This window comes from Meriones unguiculatus, chromosome 7, assembly GCF_030254825.1.
Source record: "Meriones unguiculatus strain TT.TT164.6M chromosome 7, Bangor_MerUng_6.1, whole genome shotgun sequence".
Lineage (NCBI taxonomy): Eukaryota > Metazoa > Chordata > Mammalia > Rodentia > Muridae > Meriones > Meriones unguiculatus.
The window spans coordinates 3,268,097-3,286,849 of record NC_083355.1 but is presented as its reverse complement, the minus strand read 5'-3'; the positions used below and the strand labels follow the sequence as shown (position 1 = coordinate 3,286,849).

The following is an 18,753-nucleotide window of genomic DNA, read 5'->3' as shown; positions in this document are numbered from 1 at the left end:
CTGTCCCATGTCACCCATGCCCAGCTCCACGAAAAGTCTGGGTCAGGCCAGACCCCCCAGCCTGGACATGGCACCAGACACCTGCTGCTGCGCTCCTGCGGCCCTGCAGAGAAGGCTGCCCATCCTGGCCTGGCTGCCTGGCTACTCTCTGCACTGGCTGAGGATGGACTTCATCGCCGGGCTGTCCGTAGGACTCACAGTCATCCCCCAGGCGCTGGCCTACGCAGAAGTGGCTGGACTCCCGCCCCAGGTGAAGTGGCCATGCCCTCTCCACGGCCTGATCCCTCCCTGGTCCTCAGCATCTGTCCACAGGCGGAAATGCCGGCAGTGGAGTCCCACCCGTCCATGAGTCCGGCCCAGGCGGCCCCCTGTGTCTAATCTCTTAACATGTGACCGCCTTTCGGTGCCAAGCTGGTCCTAGATTTTCCAGCTGGGGCTCAGATCATGCCTCAGGGTGGCCTTAAGAAAAACCAGGGACTGCTGGCTTGCGTCTAGACATCCCAGCCCTTGGAAAGACGCAGTCACAAGACTCGGGGCTAGAAAGGAGGCTGCGCAGTTGAGAGCACAGGTCTTGCAGAGAACCTGGGTTCAGTTCCCAAGACCCCTTGTAACTCCAGGGATCCAGCACTGGCATCCGAGGTCACCTGCACTCACATGGCACACACGTATAGTTGCAGGCAGAAGACTCGGGCACAGACTCAGACTCAGAGATAAACACACAGACCTCTGAGCTGCCAGCAGACAGCCGGACCCCTACCTTTGGTGGTTAACGGAAGGAGAGGGGCGTGTCCTCGGGTGTGTGCTGGGTTGACCAGCCCGGGCCTCCTGGGTGCCCAGCCTGGCCTCCTGGTGCTCACCGTAGTCTCTCCCCAACAGTACGGCCTCTACTCTGCCTTCATGGGGTGCTTCGTGTATTTTTTCCTGGGCACCTCCCGGGACGTGACCCTGGGCCCCACGGCCATCATGTCCCTCCTGGTGTCCTTCTACACTTTCCGAGAGCCTGCCTATGCCCTGCTGCTTGCCTTCCTGTCTGGCTGCATCCAGCTGGCCATGGGGCTCCTGCGTTTGGGTAAGACTCCGCCATCCCGCTGCAGGGCGAGGCTTCAGGCTGCTTCCCTGGGGTACGGAGGTCTCCTGGGGTGCTTTTCTATGCGTTGCTGCCTACAGGGGTGGGGCAGCCTCCGACTCTGCTCTTTTCTGCACGGCGGGAGAGGTGTTGGGGCCCCAGAGCGCAGGCCTTTCTTACCTTCCAGAAATGTCGAGAGAACGGGGCTGGAAAGATGACCCCAGTTAAGAGCTTACTACTCCTGCAGAGGATCTGGGCTCCTAGCAGCCACAGGGCTACTCTGAACCAAGGCAACTCTGGTTTAGGAGATGTGGCATCTTCTCCTGGCCTCTGTTCATACCCGCACACACATGATGCACAGGCACGCACACACACAGAGCAGCATCAGTCTGCCGAGGCTCCCGGGCCGCGCGCCCCTCCTCCTGAAGTTGCGTGGTTAGATGTCTCAGTCCTCTCTTTTGGCACAGGGTTCCTGCTGGACTTCGTCTCCTGTCCCGTCATTAACGGCTTCACTTCTGCTGCTGCCGTCACCATTGGCTTTGGACAGATCAAGGTGGGCACAGTGTTGGCCTGGACTCGGCCCCTGTGGCTGCTGCTGTCAGGCCTGGGGTAGACCAGGGCTGGTCCTTCACGAAATGACCTTCTAGGGGAGGTGTGCAGCCGTGGTCAGGGTTCACAGCGGGTGGTCTGGGGCAGGGTGAGGGGCTGTACCCTGGCTCTATTGTGTCTGTGCTTTGGTGCCTGGTGTGTCTGTCCTGTCTTGGGAATTCCCTGGGAGACTGTGGCTGCCAGCATCCCGCACGATGACATCTCCCGGGTCTGCCTCCATACTTGGCTTGGCTGCTGTGGCCTCTCCCTGTTCGTTACCATTTTTTAAGTGCACCAATCTTTTATTTATTTATTAATGTATTTTAGAGCAGATATGTAAGATAAGTACAGGAAGTACTAAAGCTCCCAGTCTTCATTACCCGGGGTGGGATTTCCTTCCTCCTGCCAGGCCTGGAGGATGGGACGGTGTGTAACGTGACCATGCAGGCCTGTGCAGAGTGGGGCTCAGCCCTGTCTTGCACTGGGCGACTTGGGTCCCTCGTGGCATCCTCAGGGCCACGTGACTGGTTCACCACCGTGTGTCACCTGGCTTGTGATGCTGTGTCACCACCCCATAGCTCTGCAAGGCGTGCTTCCCAAGGCTAGGGGCTCGCCAACGAGGCACCAGGTCACACTTTCATGTCTAACTCCCGACACACACCAGACCTCTCGGTGACAGACTTGTCCTTATGTCCACTTTAAAACAAGCAAACAGGGGTTGGAGAGATGGCTGGGCAGTTAAGAACACTGTCTGATCTTCCTAAAGGACCCGAGTTCAATTCCCAGCACCCACATGGCAGCTCACAACCGCATAGAACTCCTGTTCTAGGGGATCTGACCCCCTCACACTTGCAGACAAAACACCAATGTACATAAAATAAAAACATTTTTTAAAAAACCAAGCAGACAACTTAGGGTGAGTGGGATGAACTATGGACAAGTCACAGGCTTGTCCATATTTAGAAAACAGCAGAAAAGTTGGGCTCTTTCCCAGGAGGCCCTGTCCATATTTAGAAAACAGCATAATTGGATTTTAGGACATAAGTGTAGTGTGTTTTCATTTCTGCACTCCCTCGTGAGAACCGAATGGTCTCGTGTGAACGTGATCCCGGCAGGGAGATCCTTCTCTGTAACCACCCATGTTCTGCGGTCCTAGCTGCCTACCTAGCTCTTAAAACCATGATTAGATCATGGCCTGCAGCCGTCATGGCCAGGACACAAGTCCCCTGACACCCAGAATCCATCTCTGCCTGCTTGCCAGAGTGCCCACACCTCGGTGTTGCCAACAGGGGTCAGGCGGGCATGGCTTATCACACCCTTACTGGGCCTAAATTAGAAAGGGCAAAACCTTTTGTAGAGTCCTTTCCCTGGAGCCAGTCGGTACTACCCAGCTCCCTTGAAGCCCTGCCTGCCCACCTTTGTTTTTGTGGCAGGTGTGATTTTTCCCTTCTGGTTGGGGGTGGGAGTGACAGAGTGACGGATATGACTTTGGGCCAGTGCCTGCCAGTGGTTAGAACGTGTGGTCGGGACTCCTAACCTCACAGCTGGAGAGCTGGTTTTCACTAAGCTAACTCCACTCCCTGGCCTTTGGGCCTCTAGGGATAAGAAGGTAGTCTCCTGGGAGTCCTGAGGCAGCATGGCCCTGGGGGTTGGGGGTACCGCACAGGCCTGGGGAGGGGGGCTTCTCCCGGTGTGGGGGCGGGTGCTGGGGGAAGTGCATGAGGAGCTGACCTCTGGCGGGCGCTGTCTGACAGAACCTGCTGGGACTCCGGAACATCCCCCGGCAGTTCTTCCTCCAGCTGTACCACACCTTGGTCCACATCGGAGACACCAGGTACCTGCTGCCCTTTGACCTTTCAGCCCCAGCCCCAGCCCCACCCTGGGGACATTCTCCCCTCCCACCCCCGAATGGCCCCTGGGGGCAATGCTGTTCCCCCCCTGCAGCAGGCTAGACCCAGGGTCGACAGCATGTTAGCAATGACCTGGGCAGTGTGGACAGCCTCCCTCCAGCCCTCTAGGCCAGGCGGTGTCTCACTCCCAAAGTTCCTAGTGAGGCCGAGAACATAGCCCCAGCCCCAGGAGCTGATGCAGAGCGCAGGGGCAGCGGGCAGGGCCAGGGAGCCATGGAGAGAGATGGGTAACCCCTAGGCTGCCTTTCCTTCAGGGAGTTAAACAGCCACCCCAGCAGCCCAGTGGAAGCCAGGATGGATGGCCTGCTCCTTAAGCCAGAAAGTATTTGGGGGCCACCCAAACCGAGGGCAGTCCGCTGCTGCTCCACAGGGCCTGCGGCCAGTGGCAGGGGGCCTCCTGTCTGCCTGGTGGAGGCGGGGGAGTGAGACTGGCCAGTCAGCCATTACAGAGAGTGCTCTGAGCAGAGTGTCACTGACTATGCCATCCAGACCTGTTGGGAACAGACTAAGCACCTACAGGCCAGAGGACATGTGACTGAAAACAGGGCCAATAGTCCCGTTTCCATGGTGATGAGGCCTCTCACCCCGAGGTCCTCACAGGGGTGTGTCTTTCAGAGGCCACGGCAGTTCTGCAATAGAACTGAGATGGCAGAGTGTTCAGAAGGTGGAAAGGGCCGGGAGAGAGGTTGCAGCAAAGGCTACCACTGAGAGCTATCCTTTTGTCTGGTCCTGTCGTTGGGGATGCTGAGACAGGAGGATTACAAGTTCAAGGACTGCTTGAGCTGTCTAGAGAAACTAACTCGTCAGTGCCCTCTGTTGGCAGGGTGGGCGACGCTGTCCTGGGGCTGGCCTGCATGGCGCTGCTGCTCCTGCTGAAGCTGATGGGGAAACGCATGCCTCCTCCCCATCCCGAGACGCCCTGTGGTGTCAGGTTCAGCCGTGGGCTGGTGTGGACTGTCACGACAGGTGAGCGGGCCTGCTGTGGGCAAAGGCTTCCTGTCGGCCGCTGAGCCAGTGCATGGCTGCAGGTCATTCTCAGGCTTTGCCCAGCTCGGGACGTTTGCGATCATTGCAGTTGTCACTGCAGTGGGGACACTGGTGCTGTCGTCAGGCCTAGCCTCTGTGGGATGGGTGTCTCTGCTCAAGACAGCAGCAGGAGAAATCACACAAGGCCCACTGAGACCAGCTGGGTCTGGCTGTCTTTGGTCTTTTCATCATTACTTTAAAAACATAGTTAAGTGTATGGGCGTTTCACCTGCATGGATGTCTGTGTACCGTGTCCGGGCAGTGCCCACAGAGGCCAGAAGAGGGCGTCATATTCCGCAGAACTGGAACCATAGTTGGTTGCTGGCTGCCCTGTGGGTGCTGAGAATTGAACCTGGGTCCTCTGAAAGAGCAGCCAGTGTGCTCTTAACCCCTGAGCCATCTCTCCAGCCCACACCCCTTAAAACGTTTTAATTTATTCCTTGGCATTCTCATACATTTAAAAATACAGAACTCTGTGAATTTGCGTGTCATCCTTACGCAGGGTCGTGTGAGTCTTCTCTGTATCCCCACCGTTTTAGTAAGTGTGCTGCCGAAGCAAGCACCAGAATGTGTCTTATCATACTCTCTCCATTCTTGCCTCCCTCTCGCCAGGACTACCTCCAACACACACCCCCTTTTCACATCATTTTTTTTAAATGATTAATTATTTATATGGCATTCTGCCTGCATATATGCTTGTGCACCAGAAGAGGGCGCCAGATCTCACCGTATAGAGATGGTTGTGAGCCACCCTGTGGTTGCTGGGAATTGAACTCAGGACCTTTGGAAGAGCAGCCAGTGCCGTTAACCTCTGCGCCTTCTCTCCAGCCCCACCCCCACCCCAGGCATGTTTCTTAATTATTCCCTGAGTCTAATTAGCACCTGTTCCACCCACCGTGGTGTAGTGCTCTCTCTGGGAGCACGGCGCGACTACCATGGCTCCCCTCCCCCAGAGGAGACGGACTTTCCCTTTCCCAGCAACCACCAGGAACCAACCTGCCAAGGGCCACACCCCTAGAGAAAGTTGACTCCCTTCCCAGCCGGTGAGCTGCGGGTAGACTCTCAGCTGGGCGGGGTCTCAGGAGTCCCTCCCATCCCATCCGTGCTGTTTGCCCCTGGCTTGATCATGTGCAGGTGACCGTGCTGCTTTGAATCCAGGAGTGCAATGGCTTTCAAGCCTTTTTGTTGTGGCTTTTTGCTTTTGGTTTTGGTTTTTTTGTCTTGTTTGTTGCCATTTCAAGACAGGGTTTCTCTGTGTAGCCCTGGCTGTCCCGAAATTGCTCTGAAATCCACAGAGAACGGCCTGCCTCTGCCTCCAAGTCCTGGGATTTACAGCATGCGCCACTATTGCTTTGCTAAATGTAAATAGTTTTAAACCAATAAGGTATATTTTCTGACCACATTTTCTGGGCAGAGGCAGGTGGATTGCTGTGAGTTCAAGGCCAGCCTGGTCTACAAAGCTAGTCCAGGACAGCCAAGGCTACACAGAGCAACCCTGTCTCGTAAAACAAAAAAAATAAAAAAATTAGAATTCAATAGCTAAAAATCTGGGTGTGGCAGCAAGTTGGAGGTCAGAGGAGAACTTGCGGGAGTCTGTCTGTCCTTCCACCGTTGGCAGGCCAGAGCTCCCCCTCCAAGTCCTCGGGCTTGCTGGCGAGAGCCTTTGACCACGGAGCAGCTGTCTCCGCAGCCCCAGACTACTGTACTCTTGTCAGTTTCTTTCCTACTTGTTAATTAAGGAGAGCGGAATGTGGGCGTCTGGCTGCGGTTGGTTTTCCTGTCTGTAGGTTGTCTCAGATGTTATAAAGCTGATACGAGGTCCACGAACGTGTAAGGTGGGGCTTTCGCTGCTGTTTCTTTCTTGAAATAACTTTCCCCGCTCTCTGGGTCTCTGGAAGGTGAGACTTTGGCGGGCGTCGGACGGTGGGGTTTGTTTCTAAGCCCCGCGGCAGCCCCGCGGCAGCCCCGCCTTGTCCCCCGCCTTGTCCTGGTGGAATTTGTGCTGTTTACAGTTATACAGTATCTGCATGTCCGCCTCCGCTGCGTTGGGCCTCCACTCTTGCCGTTGTTGCGCCATGTTCCTCCGTCTCTTTGAGCACTTTCATGATTTCATTTTATTGCCTTTATTGGCTCATTAGTTCTGTCCAGAGTTTGCCCGAGCTTGTGTTGCACGGCTCTTAGGGTTTGTAATGTGCCGGCTTTTCTTACAACTTCATGGTGACGCAGCAACTTGGCTTGGCTCTCTCCCCTGCGGGCCTTGAGCGGAAGTGCACTCCGGTCTGTGCGCGACCTTTTTCTCCACTGCTTCTATAAGAGGCCCTCACAGTCAGGCGTGGTGGCTCGAGCCTAGAACCCCAGCATCCGGGGAGGCAGAGGCAGGTGGATCTCTGGGAGTTCAAGGCCAGCCTTGTTAGATCTATTAAAAGATGAGGCTGTCAACCGATCTTCTATGCAAGAGGTTTATTAGGTGGGTATGGAGGGAAGGGGGGAACAGGACATGATGGGGAGAGAGAGAAAAGGGGAGGGGGCGCTCTGAGAGAGAGAGAGAGAGAGAGAGAAGAGTAAGAGGGAGTAAGAGAGAGAGACCACGTGTCAAGTTGTCCCTTTAAGGGGCAAGGTAACCACGTCTTCCAGGTGTGGCGACACATGACGACATTATAAGTTGCTAGGGAACCCAGAAGCAGATTGTGTTCCAAAATACTAACAAGCCTGGTCTACAGAGTGAGTCCAGGACAGCCAGGGCTACACAGAGAAACTCTGCCTCAAAATGAATGAATAGATAGATAGATAGATAGATAGACAGACAGATAAAAAATAAAAGAGCCAACTCCCTGTTTATTTCTTTAGAGACAGGTTCTCACTGTGACTGCAGACATCACATAGCAAGGCTGATCTGGTATTTGCTGTGTATACCTAAACTAGCCTCAGACTCACAGACCCCCTGCCTCTGCCTCCTGATTACAGGCAAGCATTGCCTCTGTCACCTCCCACTGCTACGCTTCACAGGGCCACATGCTCGGGCCACGTGCTCACACCCACTCATGGCCCCTGTCTATGACATGGACCCTCGGCGGGGCTGGAGAGATGCTCAGTGGTTAAGAGCACTGACTGCTCTTGCAGAGACCCAGATTCAACTCCTAGTATTCGCACTGTGGTTCAGGAGTATCTGTTACTACTGCTCCATGGGATCTTCTGACCTCTCAGACCTCCTCAGGCTTCCTCAGACCTCCCCAGGCCTCCTCAGACCTCCTCAGGCTTCCTCAGACCTCCCCAGGCCTCCTCAGACCTCCCCAGGCCTCCTCAGACCTCCCCAGGCCTCCTCAGACCTCCCCAGGCCTTCTCAGACCTCCTCAAGCCTCCTCAGACCTCCTTAGGCCCCAGGCACACACATGGTACACACATGTACATGCAGGTAAAACACTCATACACATAGAATAAAATAATTAAATCTTAAAAAAAAAAAAAAAAAAAAGGCTGAGCCTCACCAATCTCTTCCCCCTTCTACCCCAGCTCGCAATGCCCTGGTGGTCTCCTTTGCGGCCCTGATTGCCTACTCCTTCGAGGTGACGGGTTACCATCCTTTTATTCTGACTGGAAAGATAGCTGAGGGGCTCCCTCCCGTGCGGGCCCCACCCTTCTCGGTGACCACGGACAATGAGACCGTCTCATTCTCTGAGATGGTTCAGGTGAGCAGATGGCCAGCAGCATAGCCAAGGCTAAGGTGCCCCTGGCCTGGTCCTAAAGAAGAGCTATCTCAGGAAAGCGGAGGAAATAACCAAAGAGGACACGACCTCAGGATATCCCCTTTGTCTTTCTTCCTGGAACTGCTTCCTCTTTGGACACTGGGAAAGGAGGCATTTTCGGGGTTCCTCTTAGTGCTTCTCTCTTTTCTTGATGGGGGTGGCATTTCCCCTGCAGAATAACTTCACAATCTTGTAGCTGGAGCAGCCTTTGCCTCCACTGGCCACCGAGAAGGGTCACCCTGCTGTGGTAGGGCCCTGTATGGCAAGGTCCTTCTTGAGCACAAGGAGATTACTCACTGGCCTTCTCCTCTCAGGACATGGGGGCCGGACTGGCTGTGGTGCCTCTGATGGGCCTTCTGGAGAGCATTGCTGTGGCCAAATCTTTTGGTGAGATGCCCGCCGCCTGTAACTCCCCTCCCCGCTCCCACCAGCTCACTGCTTCTTGCTTTGCCTGTTCTAGTTTTTTTAATTATAATTTTTCAAGGTTTGTTAGTTACTATTTATATAATACTCTGTCTGCAAGTACCACATGCTCATGTTTTTTAACTGAGTTGGGGTTTTGGTAGTGGCAATGATGGAATCTGTAACCTAAAATCCAGAAGGTGTCAGGGCCTGAAAGGGGCCAGCATGGCCCAGGCACTCTGAGAATGTGGTCTGTGGGAGGCCAACCCTCCCAGCTCCCAGGTCCTGGCAAGGGAGCCCCACCAGGAGTGTCAGCACCTGAGGCCCTGCTGTGGAGCCTTTGCTGGCTTCTGAGGTGTGGATGCTCCTATGGGCAGGGCGGGGGGGGGGGGGGCTGCTGAGCGTGATGTTGGATGAACTTCCAGTAGGTGCTGGCCACCTCACTGATAAAAATGATATGTCAAGCCAGGAAGCAGTGAGCTTTCTATTGTTGGTTTTAGTGGAATTTGTTGAATTTTTAAAAACTTCAAGATTTAGTGTGGTATGTGTATGTGTGTAATTTTGTTTTGTTTTGTTTTGTTTTTGTTTTTGAGACAGGGTCTTTCTGTGTAGCCATGGCAGTCCTGGACTCCCTTTGTAGACCAGGCTGGCCTTGAACTCACAGCAATCTACCTGCCTCTGCCTCCCAGAGTGCTGGGATCACAGGTATATACCACCACACCTGTGTGTGTGTGTACATGAGTTCCGATGCCTGCAGAGACCAGAAGAAGGTGTCAGACGCCCTGGAACTGGACTTTCTTTCTTTCTTTGTTTTGATACCATGCCAAACTATGTAGCTTTGTCTCACTGCTTGAACGGCCCAGCTTTGAACTCACAGAGATCTTGCTGGAGTTAAAATGAACCCCACATCTAGGAGAAATGGCAGGGCTCAGAAAGTCCCAGAAAATGTGACCCCTTGTTTTCTCTGGCTGGGATGTCTCCAGGGTCTTGCCTTTCTAAGGTGGGGTTCTTAAATCCCTCCATTTTCCCAGTCTGATCTGTAAATACAGCAGGACCTCTTCGTTATGGGTATAGAGTGATTCCAAGGCTAAAACCCAGTAAGCAGGCTTGGGGTGGGGCCCTGTGGTGCCGCATTTGGCTAAGGTAAGGTGGTGGTTCCACCCTCAGCAACACACACACACCATCACCAGCGAAAATAATAGTTTCAAAGCTCCACATGTGTGTGCTGCCTGGTCCTGGCTGTGCCTAGAATGAATTCCTGCCCTGATGTTTCAGAGCTTTTTCCTTTACAGAGTCACCCTTTAATAGTTATTTATTTGGGCAAGACTGCCTGCCACTTTTACCCCAGCCCTCAGAGGTGGAGGCAGTCAGGTCTGTGTGCTCAAGGAAAGCCTGCCCTACACGGGGAGTTCCAGACCAGGTAGGGCCACACAGGGCTAAGCTGTGTCAGCCTCCCCCCAGATTTTAACTTAGTTTATGTATGTAAAGTGCCTGTGTGTATGTATGTGCACTGCATGTGTGCTGTGCCTGTGGAGGCAGGGGAGGGCACTGGACCCCTTGGCCTAGCGATTAGACAGTTGTGAACCTCCACATGGTACTGGGAACCCAAGGAAGTCTTCTGTGAGAGCAGCAACTGCTCCTAGCCACCGAGCTGTCTCTCTAGCTTCTGCTTTAGGATTCTAAGTTTAGATCAAGCCTGTTCAGCGGCTTGTGTATGTCTTCTGCGTGTAAACTCATCCATACAACTTGGTACCACACCTAACTTGCTCGTGTTCATCATTGACAGCGTTTCTGTTGTCCTTTCTCTTTAGCGTCCCAGAATAACTACCGCATTGATGCCAACCAGGAGCTGCTGGCCATCGGTAAGACCCCGTCCTGGCCCCAGTGCCTCTGGGTCTGGCCAGGTGCCTCAGGTGTGAGTTGGGGGGGGGGGGGGGCTTTGAAATCTCAGGTTGGACTTGTTCTCGGGAGCCTAGTCAGCTCCATGCAGCCCTGTGGTCTGTTCCTCTACCTACCTAGCCCTGCCATACCCTGCCTGAAAGCTGTAGCCTCGTCCTGTGCCCCGGGGAGAGCTGGAGAGGGCAGCCCAGTGGAGTCCCAGGCAGCCCCCCTGAGTGCCTTTCCCAGGAAGAACATGGGATAAGGGGCACAGGATGGTACCTCCATCATTTCCCAGTGTGACCTCCCTCCAGGCAGGGACACATAGGTGAGTGAGAGCTCAGTCTGTGCCCAGCTTAGTTGCACTTTTTTTTGTCCCTATAAACTTACATACTGATGATGTGTTTTGAAACAACACTGAAAGTCTTTTTGTGCTAGGAATGGAACCCGGGTCTTCTGCGAGAGCAAGTGCTCTTAACCACTCAGCCACTGCTTTAGCCCCACACTAAGAACCTTTTTTAAAATAATTTATTTATCTTTATTTTATATACATTGATGTTTTGCCTGCATGTCTGTCTGTCTGTCTGTCTGTATGAGGGTGTCAGATGTTAGAATTACACACAGTTATGAGCCGCCATGTGGGTGCTGGGAATTATCCCAGCCAGGTCCTCTGGAAGAACAGTCAGTGCTCTTAACCCCGGAGCTGTCTCTCCAGCTCCACACTAAGAATCTTAATTTAATAATGGTGCTGTTCTTAATTTGTGGGACCTGGGCTTTCCTGCCCCATCCTCCCACCCTTGTGAGCCTAGAAATGCTAGGGCTTCCCTTTAAGAGGCTGGCAATCCAGTGGCAGGGTTTGACTTGAGGTGATTCCTCACTGAACTGGTGAATGGGTCCCGTTTATGTGGGACAACCTGCCTCTAGCTGAAGCGACCCAGGCACGCCATGCACGTCCGGCAGCTCATCCAGCTGGGATTTCTCCGGCGTCTTCTGTCTACTTCAAACACTGCAGGCTCAGAGGCTGGTGATATGGCGCAGTGGTAGAGCATTTGCCTACCGTGTGTGAAGCCCTTGATCCCTGGCATTGGGCTGGGGAGGGAATGCACATCACTCCCCAGTACCAACAAATAATAAACAAGTCAGTAACAGCATGGCTGTCCTGCTGGCAGTAGAGTCCCCAGGGCACCCCCAGATAGAAAGGTGAAGGATGGAGGAAGGTCAGGGTAAGGTCTGTGGATGTGGGTGTCTGCTCCGGTCTGTATGGACCGTGCATCTTCAGCAGTCATGGGGCAGCAGGCTGGTGGATTGTCGACATTGACCCCAATACAGACTTGTCCCCAACCTGGGCTGACCAGGGGTCAGTATGATCCTGAGTAGCCCATGGTCACGACTATCCAGTCTCTGCCAAGCTGCCTGGGCCCCTTACTCTCAAGGCCTGTTTGGCTCTGTGACCAAGAGCAGCTGGTACTTAGGAAATCCCCAGTCTTTGAGGTTGTTTCTCATTCTTCTGTGAATCCCCAAGCCTTCGAATGACCATTGCTCAGCTCAGCCTGACTGGGCATTCCCAGCAGCTGCTCCTCAGCTCTCTCCCAGCTGCAGCCTTCTCTGGGAGGTGATGCCATCCTTCAGGTGTCACAAGGCTTTGCATGGCAAGGCCTGAGCCACATCTACTTTAAACCTAGAACAGATGGGCCATGGTGGCCCTCGCCTGTGACCTCGGCACTCAGGACGTAGGGATAGAAAGCTCCCAGGGTCACAGTCATTCTCAGGTTCCAGCCAGCCTTGGTTACTTGAGATCTTGCCTCAAAAAGCAAAACCTGGGCTGGGTGTGGCAGCACACACCTTTAATCCCAGAACTCGGGGAGTTCTAGGCTAGCCTGGTCTACAGAGCAAGTTCCAGGACAGCCAATGCTATACAGAGAAATCCTGTCTCAACGCTCCCCCCCCAAAACAAACAAACAAACAAACAAACTAGAATTAGAGATGGGGAGTTAAAAAGCTAGAGTCCAGTGTAGACAACTGTGATAAAGATTTGGTTCCTTTCCCTGGAAGAACTCGGGGTGAGAGGTCCCAGGTCCTTCCCTCCATCTTCCCCTGTGTGGTTCTGCATTTGAACCTAATGTCCCTGCCCCTCTTGGTGAACTTCTGTTCTCTCCCCAGGACTCACCAATGTGCTAGGCTCCTTCGTCTCCTCTTACCCCGTCACTGGCAGCTTTGGGCGGTAAGTGGCCATGTTCTTTCTTCTCTGCGCATTTAGGGTCAGCAGGGTCCAAAAACCTTTTTCCCCCTGCCACGCCCTTAGCCATATTTGACATTTTCCTTCCTCTCCCCATTAGTCCACCAAGCATTCTAAAGACCCTGGGAAAGCTGTGAGCATGTCCACAGCAAGGCAGGGTACACCTGACCTCAGGATAGCTCCTGGAGTCCTGCCCTGCATTTGGTGGTAGAAACTCCTGGCCCAGCCAAGTCCTCCGGGCATGCAGGCACACCTGGCTAATTCCAAAAGGAAGTGGGAGAGAGCCTGGCATAGTGACGCACACCTTTATTTCCCGTGCTTGGGAGGCAGAGGCAGGTGGATCTCTGTGAGTGAGTCAAGTCTGGAGGCCAGCTTTCCTGTGGTCTGGGGGATGGACGGGGGAGCCACTGAGGTTCAAGGAGGAGCTGTGCAGTACTCAGCAGGAACTGAAGGTGTGGGGCCAGAAGGGGGGAGATCTTTAGGGAATTGGAGTTTTTTTTTCTCTCTCTCTCTTTCTCTCTCTCTCTCTTTCTTTCAGATTTATCAATTACACAGTATTCTGCCTGCACATGAGCCAGCAGGCCAGAAGAGGGCACTAGATCTCACTGTAGATGGTTGTGGGCCACCATGTGGTTGCTGGGAATTGAACTCAGGACCTTGCTAAAGAACAACCAGTGCTCTTAACCTCTGAGCCATTTCTCCAGCCCCGAAATTGGGGTTCTTGATCGATGTTTTCATACTTAGTAGCAACAGTATGTATTAGGGAAAAGAAGACAGCCCACCCACCCCTAGCTGGAGTTGTTGGCGGCTAATTGCTGCAGGGGAACAGGAAGTCATTTTCTTCAGTGGCGTGGCAATGGTCAGCTGCCCGTGCCGCAGTAAGGGCTTCACACCCAGGCGCATGCAAGAAGCCTTGATTAAACACAACACATGAATGTGTGTGGGTGGTAGGCCATGTTGGGAAGAAGGAGCCCAGAGGAAGTGGAAGGGACATGAGCGAGAGGAATACAGGAGCAGGTGGCAAGATAAACAGCTATAAAACTGTCAAAGGAGTAAAAAAAAAAAAGAAAGAAAAGCCACCAGGGAGATTGAACGCAAACACCCGCAGCTGTTGTGACTCACGTCACCCACCGAGGGGGCTCAGCCGCCTGGTGTCACCTCCATCCAGGTCTCCCTGGACAGTCACCCCGGGATGAGGCTGGACAGCTCCCGCTCAGCCACTGGGGACTGACGGGTTTCTCCCTGTTGCCTTCCAGGACAGCGGTGAATGCCCAGTCCGGGGTGTGCACCCCGGCAGGGGGCCTGGTGACTGGTGAGCCCCACACCTTCCTTGCTGTGGGACCCTGCCATGGGACTGGGGGTCCACGGTTCCCTGTGTAGGACATTCTTACCAGGCCTGTGGAGGCCCACAGTTCTGTCTCGCTGGACACCAGGCTCCTCCGTCTGTCAAATTAGGCCACATTGTGTGTGGGTGCCGGGTGGGTTCCTGCCCCCAGATGACCGTCACCCCACAGGTGCGCTCGTGCTGCTGTCTCTGGACTACCTGACTTCACTCTTCTACTATATCCCCAAGTCTGCCCTGGCCGCCGTCATCATCATGGCCGTGGCCCCGCTCTTTGACGTCAAGATCTTCCGGACGCTCTGGCGTATCAAGAGTACGTATGCGCTCTTTCAAAGTGGGCGACTCTGACAGTGCGTCTGTGAGTGCCAAGGGCATCCTTTGTTGCCCCTCCATGCCTGCAGACCCACTGTGGGCTGCGGCTGTGGCATTGTGGGGAACTTAGGACACACAGAAAGCTAGGAAATGGTACCTCAAGGTAGCTGCTTGGAGGACATGGGCTTTGGTCCACGCAGAGCTGAGCCACATTCTGGAGCTACTGAATGGAGGCAGGATTTCCCCAACTCTGTCTCCTCATCCTCACCTTCCTCCCACCTTCCTTCCTTTGTCTGTCTGTGGGTGGGTGACGGCCAGGCCTCACATGCCAGGTATATCTGCCTCCCCATCTCCTGACCTGAGGGTCCCTGTCCCACGAGTTCCTTTTGCAGATCAGAAGTTAGGTCCCCTTCTTCCTCATTGGCCACAGTTATCAGATGTGGGTGTGGTCAGTTGCTGTGTGTCTTCTGTGTATCACCTTCATCTTTAGGACAGCCTTGAAGTATGTCAGTGTATGTGTGTGGATGTCATAGTGCAATAGATGCTTCCAGAGGAAAGTGCGGCTCCGTGCAGGGTGGGGCCTGTCTAGGTTGCCCCATCAGAGGCTGTAGAGGAATGTTAACTCAGAGCATGGCTGCTCTGGCAAGAGATCTCATCCAAAGACCTTCTAGGTCTGTGTGATCCTGCTGGAATACAGACACACCTTTAATCCAGGAGACAGAGGCAAGCAGATCTGAGTTCAAGGCCAGTCTGGTTTAGAGCAAGTTTCAGGTAAAGAAAAGCTTGGGTCCTGGCATGGTGGGACACACTTTAATCCCAAACAATGAAGGGAAATTTAGTTTATAGAAGGAAGCACCCATGTTTGAAAGTGATGTTTAATTGAGTGGCAGAAAGGTGAATCAGAGAAATCAGAGAAAGAGTTGACAGAATAGGATATGCCCAACTCTCAGGAGAACGGAAAGGAAAGGGAATGTACTTAAGGAACAATGAGAGAGAGAGAGAGACAGACACAGGGAGTCAGTTTTTACCAGGAGAGTTTTACAGAGAGAATTTGATTGAGAGAATAAGCTAGACACAAGTGAAGACAGAAAAAGCCAGAGAATGAGGAGCCAGGAGATTAGAGCAGATTGCTGGAGTTAGTTTGAGGCCAAGCTCAGTACTTCAGAGGCTGAGAGAGAAGCCATTCAGGTGCGAGAGGAGTTTTGAGCCAGAACAGCCGAGTTGAACCAGCCAGCCATGAGCTCAGTAAGAACAAGAAAGGGTGAGCTTGTTCAGCAGTGAGCCTCAGAGGCTGAAACATTCTGGGCCAGGGTTAGATCACACAGAGCTAGAAGCTTCCAGGACTAGGCCTAGGCCAGCAGAAGGAGGCAGAACCCTCCAGACAACAATTGAAACAGGCAAATAAAAGTTCCTTTTACAAGCGGTGGGACCTGAGGCTGAGGCCAGTGCTCTGTGCCCAGGACACTACCTCAGCCAGGAAATCCTCTGGTTCCCTGGAGTCACAAGACATACCACACACCATCCACACATACCGCAGCACACGCACCTACATACACGCACATAGACACCACAGCATGCACACGACACACGCACCTCTCTCTCTTTCTCTCTGTCCCTTTTTCCTGGGTTCTCTGACGAGCCCTCTGATGCCTATGTATGCTCCGGGGCTGGAGGACTGGGACTGGGCCAGGCAGGTCCTATCCTGGTAGACAGGAACCCCGTTCTCTACCTCTGCCCTTGGTCTGTGAGCCAGCTACAGCCCATAGCTTCTCTTCCTGTTAAGCAGACATTCCTCCAGGGTGCTTTGGGCCCTGTGGTTGGGGACACCCCTGAACCGACACCTGTCCTAGGGCTGGACCTGCTGCCGCTCTTCGGGACCTTCCTGCTGTCCTTCTGGGAGGTCCAGTATGGCATCCTGGCGGGGACCCTGGTGTCTCTGCTCATTCTCCTGCACTCCGCAGCTAGGCCCAGGACCCAGGTAGGCCCAGAGCAGGGCGAGTCGGTGGAAATGCCCAGCTCCCACCTCCGTGCTACCTTCGGTGCTCCTGCCTCTCCCCCTCCTGCTGTCCCCCGTATGTACTCGGGTCAGGACTTCCTGGTGCAGGGAGCAAAGCCCAGAAGACTGTCCTGACCTAGCGTTCTAGCGTTCCCTCTTGCCCTCCTCCACCCAGGTGTCAGACGGGCAAATTCTTGTTCTGCAGCCGGCCAGCGGCCTGCACTTCCCTGCCATTGATGCCCTCCGCGAGGCAGTGATGACCCGGGCACTGGAAGGTATGTGGGGGCAGCCAAGACATCAGCACACGCTCCTGCAGCCACACACCTCAGCCTCACACCCTCAAGCTCAGCGCCATGGTCGCAAGGCACTCGCCTGCTTTCACGATTCCATAGTGCCCACCGCAGATGGCGCAGGCCCTGTTGGGCAGCAGTCCCGGGTCTGCCCTTCAGCCTGTCAGTGTGGCTATGTTTGCTTTGTTCCTCTGTGGCGAGTTGACATCAGGGAACCTGTGAAGGAAGCAGCTTTCTCCAGGCGGTCATTATCTCCATCCAGGCCCCTTGGCTGGGTGACAGCCTGGGCAGTGGCCTCTCCACTGCCACGGCTGAGAGCCACATGCTTGCCTGGCCTGTCTCCCCAGTGTCCCCGCCACGCCACGCCGTCCTGGAGTGCACGCATGTCAGCAACATAGACTACACCGTGGTTGTGGGACTCGCTGAGCTCCTGGAGGACTTCCAGAAGCAAGGCGTCGCCCTGGCCTTCGTCGGCCTGCAGGTAGGAGAGCCTGGCCGCCTTGTGAGCAGTGTCCGTCGCCTCCTTGTGGCCCTGGGTTGATGTGACACCTGGGGACAGACATTGTTCCAGCCACCTGTAGTCCCAGCATGCAGGAGGCTGAGGCAGGCTGATCTCTGAGTTTAAGGCCAGCCTGGTCTATGAAGCGAGTCGAGGACAGCCAAGGCTCTATTACACAGAGGAGTCCTGTCTCAGGGGGTCAGGAGGATCCTCTTATGGTCACTGGAGACCACGTCTGGCAGGAGGACCCAGAGCCTACCCTCCTCCATTCATTCAAGCTGAAGCAGATTCTCACAGGAACATTTCTGCCATCCTGCTAGGCCACACACCCTACAATGCAGAGCAGGCCTGCCCTGCCCTGCTCTAAAGCCTGTCTGCCCCCTAGGTGCCCGTGCTGCGCACACTGTTGGCCGCTGACCTCAAGGGATTCCAGTATTTCACCACTCTCGAGGAGGCTGGTGAGTACGGGGAATATTCTTAGGCAAACCTTGATGACTATGGAACAGGATGGGTCAGGAAAGCCCAGAACTAGGGCAGGACCCTGGCCTCAGGCAGGTCCACCTTTTCTTAGGAACCAGACCCTGGGTAACTGTCATCCCTTGAATCCCATCCAGTGGTAAGGCCCAGCCTTATGTAGTATTTTCAGCCCTTGATAAAACCCTGTGTGTTTTGCAGAGAAATTCCTGCAGCAGGAACCAGGGACTCAGGCCCACAACATCCCTGAAGACTCGGTCCCAGAGCACAGGGCCTCCCTGCTGAAGCCACAGTCGGGGCCCTGAAGGGCGGCTGGTGCAGCAAGGGTCTCTTGAAGGTTCTCTAACTGTGGCTGATGTTCATGTCACTTTCCTGGTGGGACCACATGGTGGCTCTGGGGAGAGCAGGGAACCAAGTGATTCCCGGGTGTCACTTTCCCGCTGTCCCCTAGGTGTGAGTGTTCGAGAGTGGGGCTGGAGAGCATCTTCCAGAGAGAGACCACATGAGGCAGAAGGAGCCCTGGCTTCCGGCCTGGGCTGGCAGGACAAGCTGCTGCTTTCCACATCCCGGATTCCTCTTTGGAATTAGGCCCTGCTGCAGATGGGCGGGAGACAGTCCTCTCAGAGAAGGCAGGCGTCTGAGCTGAAGAGGGGGCCCCAGGGTGCCACAGAGTCAATTCTGTTTAACATTGGGTGTTTCAAAGTGGAAGACATCACTTTCGTGTTTCTGCAAAACAAAACAAAACAAAATATTAATCCTTGTTTAAACAAATCCAAGAACTCATCTGCCTCAGTCATTGTCCTTTTCATCTGAGGTCCCTCCCCTGCCCAGGACAACATGTGTGTGCCTGTCAGTGCACACGTGGTGACTGTCTCAGGCCAAGAGCCAAGTCACTACACCAACGTGCTTTGTAAACTGTCTTCACGCGCTCATTTACTGTGAATTATTTATTGTGATGATCAATGGCATTAAATACAAGATTTTTTATTTA

General features: G+C 54.2%; 1 protein-coding gene and 1 non-coding gene across 4 annotated transcripts in view; one reads left to right on the top strand and one right to left on the bottom strand.

Moving 5' to 3' along the window:
• The window catches only part of Slc26a11 (solute carrier family 26 member 11), a 19,912-nt gene extending 1,159 nt beyond the window's left edge, over positions 1–18,753 (top strand). For 2 of the 3 annotated variants that reach the window (XM_021639674.2, XM_060386285.1), the window contains exons 2-18: positions 25–250; positions 877–1,069; positions 1,534–1,619; positions 3,409–3,488; positions 4,388–4,530; positions 8,101–8,276; positions 8,648–8,720; positions 10,547–10,597; positions 12,774–12,834; positions 14,106–14,161; positions 14,364–14,504; positions 16,354–16,481; positions 16,675–16,774; positions 17,137–17,270; positions 17,674–17,746; positions 17,964–18,099; positions 18,214–18,753. In XM_021639674.2, the coding sequence (XP_021495349.1) occupies positions 25–250; positions 877–1,069; positions 1,534–1,619; positions 3,409–3,488; positions 4,388–4,530; positions 8,101–8,276; positions 8,648–8,720; positions 10,547–10,597; positions 12,774–12,834; positions 14,106–14,161; positions 14,364–14,504; positions 16,354–16,481; positions 16,675–16,774; positions 17,137–17,270; positions 17,674–17,746; positions 17,964–18,067 (1,825 nt within the window). In that variant the 3' untranslated portion in view covers positions 18,068–18,099; positions 18,214–18,753. The remainder of the gene's footprint in view (positions 1–24; positions 251–876; positions 1,070–1,533; positions 1,620–3,408; positions 3,489–4,387; positions 4,531–8,100; positions 8,277–8,647; positions 8,721–10,546; positions 10,598–12,773; positions 12,835–14,105; positions 14,162–14,363; positions 14,505–16,353; positions 16,482–16,674; positions 16,775–17,136; positions 17,271–17,673; positions 17,747–17,963; positions 18,100–18,213) is intronic. The other variant, XM_060386284.1, reaches the window with a different exon arrangement.
• LOC132655516 (U6 spliceosomal RNA) lies at positions 5,050–5,153 on the bottom strand. Its single transcript, XR_009593318.1, has one exon. It is a non-coding gene; the product is annotated as a U6 spliceosomal RNA (small nuclear RNA).